The 22777-nt window shown below is 34.3% G+C and overlaps 2 protein-coding genes across 3 annotated transcripts in view; both read left to right on the top strand.

The window, feature by feature from the left end:
- The first annotated feature begins 98 nt into the window (after positions 1-98).
- On the top strand, positions 99-5121 carry LOC124952716 (exostosin-1). Its single transcript, XM_047503030.1, has 8 exons — positions 99-659; positions 926-1986; positions 2061-2262; positions 2340-2459; positions 2540-2770; positions 2857-3123; positions 3202-3452; positions 3576-5121. The coding sequence occupies exons 2-8, from the start codon at positions 1103-1105 to the stop codon at positions 3754-3756; spliced, it is 2136 nt and encodes a 711-aa protein (XP_047358986.1). The 5' UTR covers positions 99-659; positions 926-1102; the 3' UTR covers positions 3757-5121.
- A 128-nt stretch (positions 5122-5249) lies between these two features.
- LOC124952715 overlaps positions 5250-22777 on the top strand; it is a 41152-nt gene continuing 23624 nt past the window's right edge. For both annotated transcript variants that reach the window (XM_047503028.1, XM_047503029.1), the window contains exon 1: positions 5250-6139. In XM_047503028.1, the coding sequence (XP_047358984.1) occupies positions 6088-6139 (52 nt within the window). In that variant the 5' untranslated portion in view covers positions 5250-6087. The remainder of the gene's footprint in view (positions 6140-22777) is intronic.

Below are 22777 nucleotides of genomic sequence, written 5' to 3'. Positions count from 1 at the left end.
AGGAGAAACGCGCGGGGAGTTGTAAAACTACTCTTATGGTAACAAATCTTGCTAAGTATAACCGATTAGGCGATTTACTAGTCTGATTGTCTAAACGTCATTGTATTATTCGCGTTGCTTTCAAAGCGATTTATTATTTAATGCATTGCGTGCAATGATCTTTTACAACTGGAGGTGTTTTCAAGTCGATATTACGCGTTTGTGTCGATCCAATACGAAAATGTTAGGAAACGCAAAATAGCCGGCGAGTCCTTTCGATTTTCTTTGCTTCATGACTAACCTATAAATACTCCTTTAAAATATCGTTCTACGAGATTTACAATACATTACAATTTGAACAAATAAAAATTATGGTAGCTCTTCAATATTTTTTTTTGCAATCTACGTCAGCTAAATCGAGTGTAATAAATCGAGTGTGACCTTCAGAACGTTCCGGTATTATAGGTTAACGGCTATTAGAAAACGCTAATCAACCGTTTACATACTATCATTATCTTCGACATTTTGTAAATCACTATGTAATATGTAAATGTGAAGTCAAAGTCATTGTCGCAAGTCACTATTCACATATTGACATGAGTTCCGCGATAGTTCAAGTCATCGAGATGTTCTTTCTTCTAATCCATCTGGAGAATTCTCTTTTTTGCATAAGCAGTAAGGTAACGATAAATTTTACATTTTCCTACGTTTTACGCAATATATTAAAGCCTATATGTCACTACGTGCATAAAATCTGTGTAGTTTTGTCGTTATGCTTTTAAATAGTTTCTTCTTTTGCAGGTTCTTATATTAAAAATCATATAACGTTGTTTATATGATCTGTTTTTGTATACTATTGTAAAATTAAATTATATTTTTTTGAATATATTCTTATTGAAGTTATGACTGGATTAATATGAGAAATGGTTTTTTATATTTTTTACAGAGAGCTTTGGAAATGGAAGTTTATTCGTTTCAGTATAATTGTTTAAACATATGAAAATAATATTGTAGATATAAGCAATATGTTGTGATCTACTTACAATCAATTCCAAGGATATTACATGTAACAAATAATGCTTGGAGCTTATACGTATGATCATATAACTTGATTGCATTAAACATGCAAGCCAAGAAACGTTATTTACTATTATTTGTGACATGTGCGTTTCTTGGTTATTGTTATTTTGGCGGTTATCGCTTAAAAAGTGAAAAATGGACAGGCAGGTCTCAGTTGCCTTACGAGCGATTGCCTTCGTATTTAAGTCTGAACGAAGAATTCTATGACAAAGATTTGAGAGTGTCAAATGGAAACTTACCTGTATCGCAACGTACAAGGAAGTGCCGTATGGAAACATGCTTCGATTTCACGAAGTGCAAGCAAGGATTTACAGTTTATGTATATCCAATTGAAGATATTATAAGTCCATTATACCAAAAAATACTAAATGTTATAACAGAGTCAAGATATTATACGTCTGATCCAACAAGAGCATGTATATTTGTCCTGGCCTTGGACACATTAGATAGAGATCCATTATCAAATGAATTTGTGCATAATCTTCCTTCCAAACTATTACGTTTACCATATTGGAATAATGGAAGAAATCATTTAATATTCAATTTGTATTCTGGTACATGGCCAGACTATGCAGAGGAATCACTAGCATTTGATTTAGGGTATGCTATGCTTGCTAAAGCAAGTATGTCCATATTTAGACTAAGACCAAATTTTGATGTATCCATACCGTTATTTGGGAAACAACATCCTGAACGTGGTGGGGAACCTGGTCAAGCGTTAGAAAATAATTTTCCTAGTAATAAAAAATATGTGGCAGCTTTTAAGGGTAAAAGATATGTACATGGTATTGGTTCAGAAACTAGAAATGCTCTTTACCATTTGCATAATGGTAAAGATTTGGTATTTGTAACGACTTGTCGTCATGGTAAAGCTTGGAGAGAATTACAAGATGAACACTGTCAACAAGATAATCAAGAATATGATACGTGAGTAAGATAAAGTATATGTATTAAATGTAAAACAAATTATTTCAATTAAATATGAATTATTTTATTTTTAGATATGATTATGAGATTTTATTAATGAATTCTACATTTTGTCTTGTCCCTCGTGGACGAAGGCTCGGCAGCTTCCGATTTTTAGAAGCTTTAAGAGCAGGTTGTATACCAGTTATTTTAAGTAACGGGTGGGCGTTGCCTTTTCACGAACGCATAGATTGGACTCAGGCCGTTATATTTTCCGACGAACGATTGTTGCTTCAAGTAAATATTTTGAATCGAGCGTTTACTAGAACATTCATATATAAAACTAAAATCAATTAATATGTATATTTCTATAGATTCCAGATATAGTACGATCTGTATCGAATGTGCAGATTCTTAAGTTACGACAGCAGACACAATTTTTATGGGAACGATATTTTTCATCTATAGAAAAGATTATATTTACGGTATTTGAGGTAAAGTATTCGAGATATTTTGTAAAAATTTAATTTTAAATACGTTTTATGCTTTTTAAGTCATAATATTCATATTATAGAATATTCGTGAACGTTTACCATGGGAAGGCACAAGAGAAGGAATTATTTGGAACACTAGTCCTGGAGCCCTAGCCATATTACCGCAATTTGCAGATAGTCAACAAGAACTTCCATTCTCGAACAGCAATCCTGGTAACACTTTCACTGCCATCATTTATTCTCAATTGGGATCTACTGCTGTTCTATATCGTCTGCTTAAAAGTCTCGCAAAAAGTAAATATTTAGATAAGGTAAGTATCGAATGGATATATCAATTGTTTAAATTTTATTTTAAACAATTATTCTAATATTTAAAACGGTGCATTTTCTCTATCAGATAATTCTAATGTGGAATTCGGACATTCCGCTTCCGAGAAGACCACGTTGGCAAGGGATCAAAGCGTCAATAAATATAGTTTCTGTGGATGGTATATCCCAGCGTTTTTATCCGCACCCACTAATCAAAACCAGTGCCATATTATCGCTAGATGAAGATGCCACTCTCAATACTGATGAAATTGATTTTGCTTTTATGGTTTGGCGCTCGTTTCCCGATCGAATAGTGGGTTATCCAGCAAGATCGCATTATTGGGATGATTCAAAGGTAGACATTTAAAATTATTTTTTTTGTTATCCTATTTATAACGTTTTTTCACTAATACATATCTGATTACATATTAAGCGATCTTGGGGTTACACGAGTAAATGGACTAACGATTACAGTATCATTTTAACCGGTGCTGCTTTTTATCATCGTTATTATAACACATTGTATACTGAACTATTAAGTTCGACTCTTCATAAGACAGTGGAGCAGTCGCAGAATTGCGAAGATATTTTAATGAATTTCTTAGTGAGTCACGTTACTCGAAGACCACCTATCAAAGTAACTCAACGGAAACTGTATAAAGATACCACGGTTGCTGGAATCAGGTAAGTATACATTTATGTATGTATGTTTGCTATTAGCAAAAGTATATCTATATCTAATTATATATGTACATCTATTTTTTCATAAAATAAGTCGGATTGAATTAATTTTCTTTTTTAAATCAGATCACCGTGGAACGATCCTGATCATTTTATACAGCGACAAACATGCATGAATACATTCGTAGCTGTTTTTGGATATATGCCATTATTACGATCCAACATGAGACTCGATCCGGTCCTATTCAAAGATTCTGTAAGCAACATGCGTAAGAAGTATAGACAAATTGAATTAGTTAGTAATTAGAGTTATATAAGAGATTCGATCAATTATGTAATTATTTCATTCTTATAATATGCGTCGAAAGTAGACTGCAACCAGGAATCAATCGCGTAATGTTTTCAATAACATTTATGCAAAACAGGGCTTTGATCGATCGATCTTTAGTCCTTGTTCTTTCCTGATGTTGCAAATAAAAAGCCATTATTCGTGAGCATACAGAGAAAATTTACAGATCATTGTAAGTCTTTATGTTATATCAATGTTATTGGGCAGAAAATCAAATGATATTTCATTCCTTTTAGAATGAATAACGTTACCTTGTGCTTCTTTTTTTTCTTTTTTAAGGAAGAAATTTTTTTTAAAGATACCATTAGTATTTGATCTGGTTGATATCTCGTCCTAATGCGATATTGCATTATGTTTATGTACATACATATAAGTCATATCGTAATAATTAATAAACAAGCGATCTGTCTAATATTTTCATTTTTAAAAAAACCAGTTTTCGGAGGTCAATGGAAATACTCGATTAAGTTTAGATCGGTGAACAAGCTTTATCTTAAAAAGAAAAGATAAAAGAGAAAAAAGAGGTAAAAAAGAGGAATATTCTGTAACGATTTTTTGATCTATCAATTTTGTCTACATTGCGAATCTTTATCCATTTATACTTGCAGTTAAGTATTATTGGAACAATATAAGGCCGTGGGAACTGATGCAGTTTCATGAGTATCTCGTGAATCTTTGAAACACTAACGATACTTGACATGTAAAAGTATTGAACTTATTAAGCAAATAATAATCAAAGAATCGCTACAGAATTTAGTTTGTTTCGTTTTTATACTAATGAAAAAAGAAAATTACTTTTTTCTCTTTTTATACACGAGTTTGTTATTTAAAAGATTGTATTTGATAAATAATAACGGGAAATATATATCGAGCTGATTTCTACGATACTCTTACAAAACTTTTCAATGTGCGCTCATCGTCGTTTTACGTTTAATCGTATATTTGTAATTATATTTAAAAGTATAACACACAGAGAAAGAAGAGAAAAAAAGAAAAGAAATTTACTCGACAATTCCGAGAAAGATATTTGGTAAAAATGTTTGCAATCATGTCTAGTCGTTTACACCCGATTCAATCACTGAGGACGAAGAAACACAAAATTCTGTGACGCAATGAATAAAAGAGCAAAGATACATTATTGGAGATTTTGTATAGTTTGCTAGAAAGGAATCGGATTTATACACGATGTGTTCATGATTATCGCGTAATATATCGAGATACAACTTGATTTCTTTAAGTAGGATTTTCTATGTAAACTGTTACCCGTAAAATAATATTAGTGCTTTTATATGGTTGAAAGAAATAAACTTTTTTTACATGGAATACGCGCATCTTTTTCCTAGTTGATAATATTTGACAAAGAGTACTAGAAAAAGAAAAAAAACAAAAAGATAAAAAAAGAAGAAAATATATCAAAGAAAGAAACAGTAGGATTCGTGAAAGTTGTTCAAGCCGGATATATTTTATTTTTCGCACAAGATCTTTCCTCGTTCTTTTTTTTTTTTTATAATTTAAGAATTGCGAAGATAATTTTCTTGTCAAGCAAGATCATTTCGGGGTTGGATAAAAAGTTTTTGAAGAGGTCAGTGGAGAAGTGGTTCTTTTGTGGGACCATGATGTTGAGAGAGACCCCCGATATGGGCTCCAATACTCCCTTCTTTCTTACTGCTTTGCTAGAAAGGTGACTATGCCAAGAAGACAGGAGGTATCGAGCACGCCTCGCGTATACCCAGTCACCTTTCTCTCTTCGTGACCGTAGCATATGTTTTGCGACCGTCGATGGCGCTCTCGCGGCTTTGAAAACGGCGCTATCATTAACGCTGCTCCATCGGTCTCGTAAGCTTCGCTTACGTTGACTCCTCCCTCGAAAGGAGTTTTTCTTTTCTTTCCGACGGAAAAAGCGTTTCGAGTTTGTGTTTATTTTCCTGCTCGAATTTTAGAACCCGCAAGAGCGTCACGTACAGTCGATTTGATTTTCTTCTTGATTTTTAAATTATCTTTTTCATTTTGTTTCTTTTCTTTCTTTCCGTTTTTTGTAGTCCTTTACTTTCTATCAATTTTCTTTTTTTTCTTCTACATTGTTTGATAATTCGTGCTCAAAGGAGAAAATCTATTTAATACGATCGGACGTCCGTATCTCTTCGCGTGTGTATGCGCTCGCGCGCCATTACGATAAAGAAGGGCTGCTTTTACACATAGCCGTGATATTTAAATTTTCTTTATTCACCGTTCGCGTTGAGAAAAATATACAAAATTTTGATTTACGTTAAAAAAAGAAGATACGGGAAGATGATATTCTTCAGTGGTCTTTTGCTGTTCCTGGCCGTATTTTCGAGAGTGGGTAAGTTATGATCGATATTTTCATTTACGAGGGTAGTACGATCGATTTGTGGAGAACAATTTCCGTTCGATTCGTTTTGAATTTTTTCTTTAATTTATTTTATGCTATTTTATCTAAACTTACTTGATTAATTTATTTTTTTTAGATCAATACTATCCAATTTGTGATCTTGTAAAGAAAGTAAAGATCTAACATTTTTTCTAAGCAACTTACTCTCAGCCGTTTCGTTTAACGGTACGTTAAATCCGTGGTAGGTAAATCGTGTTTGAAGGACGTTAATAGAACAGTGAATGTTCGCACGTTCTCCGATTCCTCTTCTCGTAATTTGTAAATAAAAAAGAGAACGGTTTATAATAATGATAAATAATCGGTGAATAAACGTAAGATAATGAAGGAAATTATTTGAAACGAAAAGGAAGTTCATTTAAAAAGGAGATATCGTTTGTATGATGATTAAAAAATTCAAGGCGCTGAACTCGAAAGGATAGCAATTGAGAAAGCACGTAGTAGTCTAGTGACTGACTACTACCCTGTAAAGAACCATTATATTATAGCTGACGCTATATTGGTCGATCCGATCTTTCACTGGCTCGCGCTTTACACGCGAAAATGTCAGTTTACGTAATGACTGCACGGTTGGTTATCTGGCACACGCGGAAATCAAGCATGGCAAAGCGAGCTCCGATCCCCGAGGGTAAGCCCGAGGGTGGACTTTGCGTCTTGTGTGAGATAAATTTTTTCGTTTATCTTGCCATCTTGAGCAAAGAGCTTGGAGATTTTCTTCCTTCGTTTTTTCACATTTTTATCTTTATTCACCGATTTAAATTCTTTCGTATCTTTGAAACGTTGGCAAATCATTTATCAAACAAATCAATCTCTTTATTTCTCTCTTTTATTTGTTAGGATATTAGGAAACATTCGTAAAGATCGTTCTCATTTTGCAGTTTAAATAGTAGCTAGAGTCTATAAGGCGTCTCGATTGCGACGTTAAAATCGAGCCGAGTCGAGACGATCTTTCTTCCAAGGGGTTGCCTAAGCGCGAGTATAATACAATCGAAACACCTTGAATGGTATCGAAGCGAATCAGCTTGGTCGCGAGAGAAAGGGGGAGGGGATAAGTTTCGCCTCGCTTTACGATTAAGACAAAGGGAAATGTTAACGGCTATGTTGTACCACATTTCGGTAACACGCTAGATGAGTTTGGTGTGGAAACGTTGCTTTTACGAAATATCCACGGCCGGAGGTAATCCAAAGAACGTTGTCCGACTATGTAATCGAGCTGTCGTTCAGAATGAAATCGAGAATTTCTTCCTATTTTTTGTTGTTGGTCAACGACGATCAAAGATCTTGGGATTGATGCGAATTAGTTAAGAGAATGGGAGGAAGAATGATGGGAATCACCGGTTTAACCCTCTAACTCTAATTAAGAGAGATGAGATCGAGTGATATCGAAAGACGACAGGATACATCCGAATCGCTTATATGAATACGTCTATTGAAAATAAAAATAATCAAACGGATATTAATACCATATGTCGTAACATTTATAATTGTATTATATGTAAAATAGCTAAATATTGATAAAAAATATTGCCACGTTTTCTGATTGTTCTATTTATTAGAAATATTTCATAAAAGCAATTAGAATATTCAGTTACAAGTTTTACACCTTAGGTTTCCATAAGATCTCTTCATGAACAAGGAAAATCCTCAAGGCAGAATTATAGAGCCCGATTTGGTTTCGAGCGTAGGTGGGAATACATATTAAGGTACATATACATATAGTAGTGAGTGGTATCGTTCGCGGCTATCGCGGATAATTTACAGTCGTGCTAAAATTTACGTCTTGTAATTTATCCGTCAGGATAATGTATCCTTTCAAGCGGAACGCGCGCTCGGAACGGATCGTGAGCTCTTGGCACGCGGCATCAAGAATATCCTCAGATAAGGATGGCAAATTTTAGCTAGAGGCAAGATCAAGGGCCTGCTTCTCTACATTTTTCAAGGATCGATATATCGCCTGCTTATCGTTATTATCCGTGTATTCATAAAATAAAGATATTCTTTTAACGAGACGAGATAGGACGGTAATCCACAAAAAGAGATAAAAAGCGAGAGATAAAGAGATACCATTTTTTGATATTACTTGAGAAGGCAAGAAAACATAGAAATACGTTACTTTTCCGATCTACATGCAAAGTAGAAGTTTGCATGGAGCTCGAGCAAACGTCGGTGTCCTTCTTCCAGGATCCCATCGGCACCCACACTGTATCCTTCTCTCTTTCTCTCTTTCTCTCCCTCTTCCTTTTTCTTTCCTTTTTCTCTCTCTCTCTTTTTCTTTCCTTTCTCTCTCTCTCTCTCTCTCTCTCTCTCTCTCTCCCTCTATCTTTCTCTCTCTTTCTCTCTCTTTCTTCCTTGGCAATTACGAGGAGAATTTACAACAGCGTACATAAGCCGTAAGGAGGGGTCCGAGTACTCTTGCCTATTATATTCTCTTGGTTGTGTTATACATCGGTGTTCGGCTCCATAGGGTTCGCCTCTTTGCAATTACGAGAAAGAATTTACCGCGGGCAATGCGCCGATATCGCTTCTTTGACTTCTCTCTTGGTTCTTGCTTTGAAAGGAACTTTGTGATCGTCTCTTGAAAATGCAACTTTCGTGAATTCTTATGCTAAGTCGTTGTTCTTTCATGACACTAATTATTATAGGATATAATATTACTTATGTAACATTCATTTGTTCACTTATTGCACTATTGTTACTTTTTACACGTGGAGAACGAGTTTCGAGGATTTCTGAAATCATAACTTTTACTGGAACGATTAATTGTCCTTGAAACAATGTGTAATAGAATCGTGTAATACAATATGTAATAGTAACAATATAACATCGCACTTAAGAGTTTTAACGTACTCATACGATTGAGAAAGATTGTTACTCGTAACAATAACGATTGTTATTGTAAAATTATTATTGTTGTTATTGTAAAAATTAGATATATTAGTAGTCCTACTTTCATTTCAATTTTATTGGAAGCAGTACGCGAAGCTTTATCACGAGCTACTATGGTCTATTACGTAATTATATTTATTTCCTTCGATTACCAGACAGACACGCTTATCAAATGTCAGACGTCGATTATTCTTCACGATTACCAACGACAACCTGCGAAAGTAACACATAGTATCGTCGTTACCTAATATGGTTGCTAGATATTCTACAATAATTCTATCGTACGTCTTTCAATGTTAGTTTAAGAGAATTAGAAAACGAATCGTCGAATATATTAAATTTTCTCAAATTAATTCATCAAAGAATTTGACATATCCAAATTTCATTAACTCTTTTACTCGTAATTTACTTATGTGCATTCAAAAATGCGGTAATTATGATACTTCTTCATTGTCACTAAACGATCTGTCTCTTAACGATTTTTTTATTTTATTTCTTTTTAAGATAGGCTATTATTATAATTATATATTATAATATTAAAGTGAAAGTTACAGAAAAATGGTCGTTTATATGACGTATGTATTTCGTATTATATAAATTTCTAATAGTTTTCGCGAATATAGAAAGAGACGATATTTTAACATTATTTTTGTAGGATTTTCTTGAAGGGCCGACTTAGGTAGAGGATCGCGTAACAGGCACGTTGAAGAACACAACTCCTCGGCATGGCTATTGTTTCGCCGTAGGAACGGAGGGGGAAGCGATAAATTATTTAGCTATAAAGGAGTACCTGTAGAACGTATTCATAGCACAAGGGCATGCCGTTAAAGTAAAGTCGAACCTTCACGTCCGAGTGTTTATTGCGCGAAGGATCTTGCCGAGTCTGTGTCGTATACGTCAGGATTTTTTTGAGACGCGATACTTCGCCCACGCATTGTTAAGTTCAAATAAAGAATTCTATGCTATAATGATTTAATATCTGCCGATCGCTTCTCCAACTCGTAAAAGGATTTTCTTCCTTCTACTCCTTATTTTGGACAGTCTCGAGACAGTAGAAATCTTAAGAGAGATAATAGGAATTTGTTCATTGTATTAAATATTTTTTTAATTGGTGTTAATAACAATGTAAATAATCTTGAAAGAAAATTTTAAGAAATCTCTAACAAAGATTTATTTATCTCGATAACTCTCAAGAACATCTTGATGCGTTTGCGTGAGACGGCAAACGCGTGCCCTCGAAAACGATGCTCGCGAGATCGAGAAATGAGATTTCTCTCGATCCTTCGTGCCAATGAACCGTTTCAAGAATTGGCGCGAACGGCTGGTTGATCTCAGTCGTGCTATGATGTCTTATGAAACTTTCGCACGTGCAAGAACTTCTTCTTACGTATTTTCTTTGTAAACTGGACAAAAGTAAACTTTGCTTTGAAGACTGATCATTAGCCTACTAAGTGGTTATTCCTTCGTATTTTGTGTTAATCATTTCTTACGAAATCGATCTTTTCGAATAGAGTAAGGAGTGAAGTCAGCGAAAAAGGTTATAATTGAAACTTTTGTCTTTTTATCACTATGCAGGAAAATATTGGTCCGCTTGGTGTGCTTAGTGGTTACCTTGAACTCTGAGAAAATGAGAAATAGAGAAATAGAGAACGATGACGACTTTCGCTTCTTTCTTTTCAGCATCTTTTCCTCCATAAAGAATATGTAAAGATGTTAACAAATATCTGCAATATTATCATTACGGTACTTATTATTTGAACTTCAAGATTATTGAGGTTTTTTTAAAAATATAGATAAGTATCCATTGTACATTGAATCGTTCGTAGTTTAAAGTTGCGAGTTGCGTAATAAAACATCGGTAGGAGAGTTACCGATTATTCATTCTTAACGTTCAACTGGTATTATAGTCTTGTCGTGTCCGTAATGATCGAGGAAATCAAGGAAAAGCGTCTCGGTAGATTGCGATTACGTTTCTTAATCCATCTCGCGAAATCTATTCCTCGTGTTATTGTCTACTTTCTAAGTAATCGCGAAACTCGTATCCTTTTTATTTTACGATTTAACAAAAGGAACGACGATGCGACGATGTAAATAGTTTTGCACGATGTCATTTAACTTTTAAATCGGGGGAACTACACGTGACACTAAACTAGTACTTTGTCCTCTCTCTCTCTTAATTACAAATTGCTCAATTTTTCCTTCCCCTTTACGTCAGTTAACTCGATTCGTGACTCGTTTAACCGTCATCACTTGTAAATATCGCGAATAATCGCTTGACTTGACGGGAGAAAGTTCATCAAAAGTATTCGTACGTTCGGACCAATTTTATTCCGGACAAATATGTTTTGACAATCTATTAATATATATATATATATATATATATATATATATATATATATATATATGTATATATACATACACACTACTTTGTGCTATTATTATAATATAAACGTTTTTAAAATATGTCGATTCTCAAAGATCGATATTATCTCGTGTTGTTTTATCTTGCTTTTATAATACGATATTACACATTATAATATAAGATCTACTTGTCTGTTCTATTTGCATTACAAAATCAATGTATTTGCTATTGATCAGGCGAGACAGAAAGAAATAAAGAGAGAGAAAGGGAGAGGGAGAGAGAGAGAGTACATAGAAGAAAATAAAATACAAACGTGAATCATACGCGTGTCTTTGCACGTGGGATACTTTCATCGCATTCACTATCTCCCGAACGTCAGAAACAACTACCGTGTGATCATCCACTTCATTCTCGTTACATAGGTTAATTAACAGATCCATGAAAAAGGACTCAAGGAGATTTTCATCTTAGATATGTTAACTATATTTGTCTAGCACTTCCTATACGTTTGTAGCGAGTTTAAATTATATGAGTACATATATTCTATTTTCCTTTTCATATCACTCACTTTTCACTTCGATTATTGTGAGCGTCAGAATTGTCATCAGGAATGAAATTTCATTGAGATACACGCTTCCAAACTATTATAAAACATTACATATAGCGCCTACGAGTTTACCATGATGTTTTTCGATTCCATTCTCAAAAGATTAGACTTTCAATTCTGGAAATCCTTTTTTTTCATTTTATCCTCATTTGTGACGTCATCAAATTCTTGGATGTTTGTTACTCCCAAAAGAAAAAGTACTCGTCGAATTTTACGATGTTTTTTAGCCACCCAGCTAAAGGATGCTCCTTTCTCTTCACACTTTCAGTACTTTGTTATACGTGAAAAATCTTGGAATCAGGTATGTATCAAGGTCGAAACCTTTCCATTCTGTCCAGTTCTCATCGGTAGACGAAGAAAGAAAGATATTTGAAATTCCTACAAATATCTTGAAGCTGAATTTTATAACGTTGTCGCCGAGTTCCTTTATATAAATTAACAAAAAAAATAGGAAGAAATATCTTTCGAATATCTTTCAAAAGTCATTCTAGCACCGGATCAAATTGTTATTTTGAAAAAGGATTGCTTTCTATGCCATTATGACCTATAGTTTTTATTATTTTTTTTTAATGACCTCGGATGTTAGTCATGCCATTCACGAAATAAGTAGGTACATATTGGTTCGAATAAACTTGCCCGAGACTTTGACCTTCCTTGCAAAACCAGATGAAAGTCTTGACGTTTGATGGCTAAGGAATAATCGAAAATTATATACATTTATTTTTAAATTATTTATCCTATTCTAATTAAAATTCATTTCGTATGAAATAATACAATTTTACGATAGTGTTACAACATGTATAGTTTCGTTATATATACGTATATATATATATATATATATATATATATATATATATATATATGTTTATATAAGTTTCTTAAGAAAATTGATATGATCTGTGTCGGTGCAATTTCCATTCACCGTCATTGAACGTCTTGAACCGGATTCGAGTAAGGGCTTTGTCTTTCCACGGAGCAATGTGGGTTAGAACGGTGATTACTTACGTTTTATTAACACTATGAAATAATAGTTTGACGAGAAAGGTAGGGTGTTTGAAGGAAGGGGTGCGGAGGAGGAAGAGAGAGAAAGATAAGACCGCTTAATGCTCCTTTCTCGACGTTGTTAGATCGGTAACGTAAAACCTTGATCGGTCCGTGGGACCGATCGGTTCCACTCCCACGGAAATCTTACTGTAACTGTATACAGTATTAAGAAACACGCGTGGCACGTAACCACGTCGCGCACTCACGCACACTCGAATTGCCCTCGCGTACGTAGAAAGGCGAATCAACGATGAATTTTCCAGTTGTGCGCGTTCCTTTCTCTTTGAATATAATTGAAGTAATAAAAATGAAATAATAAAAAAATAAAAACATAAGCTTCAGATTAATTTCGAAAATGATAAAAATGAATTCGTTGAATGAATGTTTATTTTTTTATTTTTATTATTCTAACAAAAATTATCTAATTTTTGTATAATTTATTAATGAGAAATATTGATTGTTAATAGAAAATATATATTCTTTTCTCCGTTTAAATCGTCTTAACGATGTTTGATTGGAACGATCATTGTATAGATCGATCGCACGTTCCATGTAAGCGAAGTACGGTGAAAGTGTTCATGTGCTAGCGTACGAACCGTGTCATTACATTATAAATCTCCTTAAGTTACGCGTTTACTCATAGATTAATCGATATTATTGAAATGGTTACTTTGTTTTACCGAACGAGTTCGGTACTTGGACTTTCTCATTGGTTAATGACATCGTTTTAATTATCTGTATGTTATTAAATCGATATATTCATTAAATGTATCATTCAAAATTTGTATAGGTTTGTCTATCTGTGTCCGCTTGATCACGTTCTTGTGACAATTATGTCATTTACAAATATGTTTCTGTCGATGTTTTGAAATATGAAAAAATGATGTCAATAAATTTTATTTGTTAAAAGATCTAACGAGTATAATTAGGATAAGTGTAAGATTTGTTATGGATGGTAATGATGTTCATGTGATGTTCGATGATCTTCTTGTTTTATTGACATGATACACGTGTTCTGACGATGGAAGTTCAACTTGTGTACACGTGATAGACGTATCTTGTACTTACGTCTCTCAAGTACGTAAGTACTTGGAGAACATCAGAGATAATGCTATTGTATATATATATATATATATATATATATATATATATATATATACATATGAATGTATATGAGTTCTCACGATTTATATATATTGATATATATTTATCGATATTCCGATGACATGGGTCACGTTTCTTGATAATATGATCGCAAAAGTAGACGAGAAAGTCTATGGAGATTTCGTGATACATTCTTTTTCAAACAATCATCATTTATCTTGTCGTAGGAAGAATGTATAAATTCTGTCTTTTTTTTCCATTTGTTTTTAACATAAAAATGTCGAAGAAATGATATTCAGTACGGCGAGTATAGAGATACTCGACTCTGTACATTTTTTTTAGTACCACGTCGTAAGTCTCGCCTTGCTATGGGATATATCAAGTTGGAGATGCGTGCTCGAAGTATAAAAGAGGAAAAAGGATGGAGAGATAAAGAAATAGCATAGTCGGTGTATGGTGAACCGTCGAGAAATATATCGCGCTCGTATAGGACTTACCGTCTATCGGCGACCTACACGCAAAAGCCCATGGGTTGGTGACTCGACGCGTGAATCTCAACGGAGGAAATGATTTCTTCATTTGTGCTCACACGGTACATTTAATCGTTGTGTGATGTATCGCACGAAAGTGCTTCTTCATCATTAGAGAAACAGAAAAAGAAAAAGAAAAAAAAAACAAAAATAATTATCATTGAGACGATTCTCTTCATTTAAAAATGAAATAATAAACAAAACTTACGAATAATAGAAATGACATTATGAAAGGAGAATGACGTTGATCGTTTACGACAGACCGATTGGATTTCGAAGTTTTCAAAATAAAAAAAGGAGGAATGTGTCGCGACTACGGAATTGAAACGAATCGTCTTCGTTAAATACCGTGCGACTTTTCTTCATATCAAGTAAGAAAGAAATACACGAGTCAATACCGTGAAAGCTGAGGTAAGACAATACGAAAACTTGAGCAATATGTCGATATTGCGTCGACACAGTCGTTCCCATACTTTTCGTTGGGAAAATTCCGAGATGGTTTGAAAAGTAGCCGTTTGCGTTTTTAAGATTTGTGAATTTCGAAGGAAAACTCGTTCGCTCGTGTTCTTCTCTCTCTCTTTAAGATCTACATCATCCTTCTTTTTCTCCGGAAATACTTGAAAGTGGGATAGAAAGTCGATCGATCGAGAGCTTGAACGAGACGTCTCTACGTCGCCACAATCACGTTACTTTTCTTTGACTCCAAGCCAAGAATGACGATCATTTAAAATGCACGACGATACTTCAAGGACGAGGAGACAACCGCATGCTTTTCATTAGAATGCCAAAGAAGAAGAAGAAATGCTGCAGGCGACGATTCTCTTCGATCTAACGGTAAGTCCTTCGTTCTGATCTTTTCTAAGGAAAAATCGTTTCGAAGAACGTGTAATATAGATCGCAAAACAATAGAAGAATTCGATAGAGATTATTCGATGCAAAGACGATGTGCGCTCTCATGGATTTTCTCGTGGAACCTATGCCAATACTATATGATCGTCAAATATGGTACATACGTATATATGGAAAGTTATCTCGAGTGCACAATTTAAAATATGTATATATATATATATATATATATATATATATATATATATATATATAAATGTATATATTATACATATATACACGTATTTTCCGGTCAATGCATTCTTTCTTGCCATGAAAGCGAGTCTATTTGTTTTTTCAAAGATCTACACACAGATTTACCGTGTAGATATAACGGTATATTACGTAGAATACATGTGACCACGAGATCTGGATAGATCTCATGTTCTTAAGTCGGTGAACGTACAACATACATATATCAACGTTGAGTTCCAACTCTACGTGCTTGGTTAACGCCTCTCGATATCTTTACAGCCTTGAGATATGATTCCAGATCCCACAAGTTTCAACGATCTTGTCCACGTTTTGTTTTTTCTTTTATCGATTATGTTATTAGAAAATTTTCGATTCTACTCAACCGTAATTGATCTATATCGATGGAATAGTTTATACCTTTCGATCCTTCGAAAAATTAAACTCATGATAAAGTTTTTCTTACAAAGACGATGATTAATGTTGCATATGAACGAAGTAAGAAATTATAGCTTCGCTAACGCGTTGAATATACGAAGAAGAAGAAATTAAAGCACGATCATGAGATTTGAAAAGGTCTGCTAATTAGGATCAAGAGGATAATCGAGTAGATGTTATGTATGCAAGGATATATTTACATTTCCTACGATCTCATAGAAATATCATCGTGAAATTGAGATTGAAGCCTCATATCTGAATGTGATGAGTTTATAAGAATCATTTTTTTGTTCACACATCTTTTTTTTTTCTTTTTACATATAACAACCAATGATTTCTTCGAAAATAATAGTTATATTAATTCGATAATGACCTTTCTATCAAGACAGAAAATCAGATCGATATTAAATATTAATCAGTTTTTTGGAATTAAATCATTTAATTTTTTTTAACGAAGCTCGACAATTCTAATGAAAATTCAAAGGAAACTTTTCTTTCTTTTAATCCGAAGATAAATTTCCGACACGGTCTAGTCGTCGATCAGTGCGCGTTTGAAATGTGCCAAGTTAGAGAACTGTTAAATAAAAATGAAATGATTCTCGATGCGTAACGAATATTTTTTCTTATACGTGTATATAACACAAAATCGGTTTCATTACGAACGAAAAAAAGAAAACAAAAAACCAGATAAGTATTAGATTGGATCAATAAACATCTTCAAATATTTCAGTAAAAATGTTTGCTTACGTGAGAAAAATAAAATAAATGATGAAATTTATAAAATGCTTACATCCTTATAAGTATCTGAGAGTTCCCAGCCTTTCCCTGAATCTTAAAAACGATTTCGATTTCCGATATCGCGGTCTCGAATTCTACCTCTTTAACGTCGCGGATATATCTTGCAAATGCTTGTGAAAGCGAAATTGTAGTGGCGGCACGCAGTGATACTTGCTGCTAAAAACTTCAGCAGAGAATTGCAACATTGAAGGACCGGTTTTCGCGGAATAATACTTAAAAACCACTCTTGCTGATCTTACCTTCATTACCGCCTCGATCATTATTTTTCTAACAAGAAGATTCGTTTTTCAAGTGTTATAGAATAGATGATATATATTGTAGCTAGTATATGTGACTTTGGGGATAAATGATAATTTGTAACGTAACATATTTAGGCGAAAAGTAGAAATAAAAGAAAATTGACTTTCGTGAAATAAGAGCGTATTTTAAAGGTAAATATTTCCGACTTTCTAACTTTGATCAAAATGTACAAGATTAGATCGTCCTATGTTTAACAACGAAATAGCCGATTTAGTCAAAATATCGAAATATGTTTTAAGACAAGTGTTAATCATTTATAAAAGTTTTACCGATAAATATGTTCATATATACATAATAAAATCCACGCGAATTTTTCCAGATAGTGACGATGTTACATAAGACAAAATATTTTAGAATTTTTCTTTAATTAATTCAATTCGAAAGAAAGAAATGAACTCGATGTAACGTCGACAATCGTTCCTCTTTACGATATATGTAAAAGGAAGGAAGGTTGTGACTAATTTGGAAATCACTCGTCGATGTGCAATCACAACTCGTACGCGAACGATCGCATGACTTTGATCTATTTTTCACAGACCGCGATTCTGCTCTTGATCACGATCGCTGTTCGCCCTACTCCGTTCTCGTTGATTGCATGAATTATCAACGTCCCTTCGATCTGTCTCTCTTTCTCTTTTTCTTTTGACAAACTTTGCATATCAATGGCTGTATTAAACGTAACTTTTCGTACATTAATTTGATATCTCAAATAGAATCTAATGATAATCGATTTAATCAATTCCGTTATGTTCACGATAGACTCTCCATTGTAAAAGAAGTTATGACGAAAATCAAAACGGTAACCGAAAAATCAAATTCGCAAATGATCTAGAAATCGTACTTAACTTTTTTTCTCGTTCTTTCTTTGAGATAAATTTCATCGGAGATCATAGATCGAGATTAATCATAAGAGAAGGCTTCTTTATGCGAACTGAGACTCGCTTTATTCGTTTTATGACATAAACAAGTTTTTCGATTGATTTATATGTAATACGAATAACAAAAGAAAATAAAAAATGGTCCATTCAAAAGACAGAAGAAATATTTCCTACAAAATCTAGATCGTCGAATGATTGATCGATCATCTGGATCAGATGCGTGGAAAAAAAACAATCGAGGTCAGCTTTTTTTTATAAGGAAGAAACGATCGAACCGATAGATACACGCACGAGGGACAATTGTCTCATGGAGCGTATTATAAACATGTTTCTTGCGTAACCTCGCGTGCCTATTATGCAGGCTAACCTTTCCGGGAGTGATCGAAAGTCTCAGAGGGAAGATAAAAGACAGAGAGAGACAGAGAGAGAGAGAGAGACAGAGAGAGAGAGAGACAGAGAGAGAGAAAGAAAGAGAGCAAGAGAGAGAGAGAGAGTGAGAGAGAGAGAGAAAGAGAGAGAGAGAGAAAGAGAGAGAAAGAAAGAGAGAGAGAGAGAGAGAGAGAGAAACGACAGCTTACATTCTCCATACGCCTTTGGCCTTCACCGAATAGCTAGAAATAATTATAAAATAGTTTTGTAAGATTCAATTCGCTCGATATTATTTTTTTTCTTACCTATTACTAATTCATATTCGCAATAATACAATTAAACGTTATCGATTAAAATTCTTGATATAAAATGTAAGATCGATGATCGGAAAATGCAAAAACTCGTTTCATCGTATTTCTTTTCTTTTTTGTTTTGCAACGTGACGTTATATTCAATGGATTATTTTTAGTGGATAAATATTTTTTTGTTCTTATCAACGAAATACTTTCACCAATGGTTCATGTTCGTTCGCTGATTCTCGTCGACAACACGACATTTTAAAATTTGCACGTACACAGTACAGTGGTTGTAAGCTTATTGAAAATGAAAGAAGTAAGAGAGAAAATACTCTCCATGCCTTTCAACGGCAAAATATTAAACGTGTCTGTTTCTCTCCGACCAGCTGATCGATTAAAGAGAAACAAGAGAAGGTAGAAAAAGAGAAAAAGAGAGAAAAAGAGGGAGAGAGAGAAAGAGAGAGAAAGATAAGTAGAGAAGCGCATACAAACGTTCACCTCGTTATATGCTATTCGCAACACAAATTCGTTGCTCGCGAATCATTGCACGTACGCGCGCGTGCAGCTGGCAATTACGTGTACGTGGGTGCTCGACCTTCCACATTCAGTGAGAGTGATATAGAGAGACACGTTGATCGACTCTGTGTCTCGTCTCAAGAAGCTTGATGGTTCTTCGATAAGATCCTTAAATCGTGTTCGCGTGCCATGCAACGAACTGCAAGAATATGGGTTTATCTGTTTCCTTTCGTTAGGATCATAAACATTGGAGATTACAGCATGTTCAAGATCGGATACGTAAGACGATTACGACGTTCCTGGCACACATCCAGTTTTAGTAAACTTTGTATAAGAAGTAACAAAACTTTGGCTTTCACACATTTTTAAGATAATTGTGTTAAATAATTTTTTATTATGAACAATTAATTTGCAAAAATAAATTCGCGATCGTTCAGTTGCTATAGCAAATATATAGTTAACATATACCATGTACGAACGTTCTTGCATCACGAACTCAAAGGAGAAAGTCGTCGACGTGTGCCAGGGACAGAAAAAAGATCTACGTTGATCGAGAATTCATGTAGACAGAACACAATTTTTTTTACAATACATAAATTGATAAAGATCGTGAGAAGAAGAGATTAGTTCTTCTTATGTTCTCTCTCTCTCTCTCTCTCTCTCTCTCTCTCTCTCATTCTTTCTCTACAAAATTTGATTTGCGAAAATATCACAGGTGGTTTACATTTTCGCTAAGTAATCCTTCCGGCCTCGGAAGGAGTCATTTTTGTTTAGGAGAGTCGTACGGTAACTGATCATACGGTGACCTTGACTTACTGATGCTTATACCTGAATAATGTGAACGCTTTGATTATACGATTATCCGAGTTTTATTTTTCTGAATATCGATTGCTTTCGAAACAAATTCGTGATATTATTATTTTACTAACGTTCCTCGTGTCTCAATAGCATAACGAATCGTCGAAAACATAAGACTTAAAGTTCTTTTCGGATACTTTGAACGATTTAGTAAGTTAATAAATTTTTACCGAATTATTCCGAACAAATTCCAATGGTTTCGAATAGTTTGTCAATTTGGTCTTACGGTACAATGATTAATTGCGTACTCGTTCGGAACATTCGAACGCAATAATTATGTATAATGAAGTAACGGAGCACGGCGATACTTTCGCAATGATTTTTCCTTTCTGCAAATTGCACGCAAGGATCAAGAGGTTGAGGAACCAAACATAATTCGATAACATGTAATCATCTTAGAGTCGGATCGATAAAATGTTACTTCTTCGATTACATAAGTCAAAATTTTTGGTATTATCGTCATTTTATGTTCAATAAGATTTTTACTATCTAACACTTATCTACCTACATCCTTTTTTCCGAATGGATGAGTCGGATAATTCACTCAAGAACACGTATTAACTAATCTAATAAAATAGTCCGAAACAAGTATTATTAATAAAAAGATAAATAATGCATAATAAATTAAAAGTTCACATTGTGATTCAATAATATCGAAAGGTCGAAAGTTTTCTTCGTCAAGGATTTACATATTTTCTCGGTTATTAATGCGATTTTGCATATGAAGGGAAACTGTCGAATAAATATCGAGAGTATTCTGTGATATTTTCCGTCAGAACGGCATGACTCAGAACGCGGATTCTTAACGTACAGGCCGATCGTGGGATAGAAGCTCGAATGCCGAGGAGGTCGAGGTGCCTTTAGTAATCTTCAGGGAACGAAGGATCGTGAGTGGGTGTTCCTTTCGATATCGTTGGGCGTTCACCGTCCAATCCTTTGCGTTTTATTTATCCATAATGTTTATTTTTTCTCTTTTCTCCGACTTATATAAACGGATTAATCATTGGAAAAGGGCAACTTCAATGAAAGAATTTGTACGGACGTCCATTTTAAGGATACTCGACTCTCTCGTTATTATTAATTCTCTCTTTTTCTCTCTCTTTTTCTTTCTCTCTCTCTTTCTCTCTCTGACTCTTACTCATTCGATAAAATCATGATTATCGCACGGTGGCGATCCTATCGTACTCTCTACTAAAGCGTATGATCGCTCCTTATAATTAATGTTCTTACTCTCTTCTCTCCCACGAACTTTGGATATACGATCGATCTCAGTGTTCCTATATCCTGTGTTACGTGAAACGAAAGGTATGATAACTATAATGTATATCTACTTTAAGTTCATCTCGTTATTTCTATATTTTGCAGGGTTAAACGTTTTGTGGATATTAATTAATCTTATCGATGTACTTCTTACAGTACGAATAGCTTTTTTTGTTGTTGTAGGCATCTTATAGAATGTAGATTAACGATAAAGTAATTATGCAGTAAACATAAAAAGTAGAAGAGATCGTCGAAAGTGATCGAAAAGAAAAACTTTGTATGAAGCTTCTCTCCCACGTTCAGTCGTTTTCTTTAAAATATAACAGGTTTTCACTTTTTAAGTACGTCAGGAATGATTACATCGACTCGTTAGATCTATCTTATCGTAGATCGACGTGAAAGAGATACTTTAAAAAGAAGAAATCTCATTCTCTCGTAGATTTCATTCGTTGATCGTCGAAATGTGTGGCACAACGATTTCAGAGGTCTCGGCCTTCTTGCTCGCAACTCCTCGTGCGTATCGGTATCTGTTAAGAGTTCATTTACAACTGAGAAAGAGAGAAAGAAAGATTTTCGTAGTATCAGCGATGACGTTGCAAGATTAGGTTCGTCAAGATTAAGCAAGAACAACGGACGTAGCAAAGGGACACGTAGATGTGGGTCTCGATTTTAAAGTACGACGGCTGACCGACTTCATCTCGAGTAGAACGATCTCGCGAGAGTGATCTTGCTATTGCTAAAAAAGTAAATAAGGTCTATCCGATATAGGTACCATTAGGTGTACGATTAGAACTTTGAAGGAATGGCTTATAATTCAATGTCTCAGATAATCTTTTATGTTAACGTTACTACTATGGATCCGATGACGCGTAAATAGAAGCCGTGTTTAGTCATCGTTCGAGTTTAGACATTAATTATCGGCATTCTTAAGTAGCGACCTTTGATGGTGGTATCCTCTGCCATTGCTGAGCGTAGTAGAAGATGCAAAGAAGAAGATCGTGCATATGCTTGCATAGTGCGTTCTTCATAATCGGCGGATGCGTTCGTAACGTCTGACGCAATTGACTACAAGAAAATAAATCTTACATGTAGACTTTTTTATCCAGTGGAAAAAATTAAAAAAGTCTTATTATCTGTTATAAGTATTAAATGTATAGGTATATACAATCGTACATTTGCGAATGCTTAAAAACGTTTACGAAGAAGTGAGATCGTTCGGAAAGTTTAACTATTATTTCGTTCGTAACAG

The sequence above is a fragment of the Vespa velutina genome, chromosome 10 (assembly GCF_912470025.1).
Source record: "Vespa velutina chromosome 10, iVesVel2.1, whole genome shotgun sequence".
Classification (NCBI taxonomy): Eukaryota; Metazoa; Arthropoda; class Insecta; order Hymenoptera; family Vespidae; genus Vespa; species Vespa velutina.
Note: the sequence above shows the minus strand (reverse complement) of the source record. Positions and strands in the feature narration are given on the sequence as shown.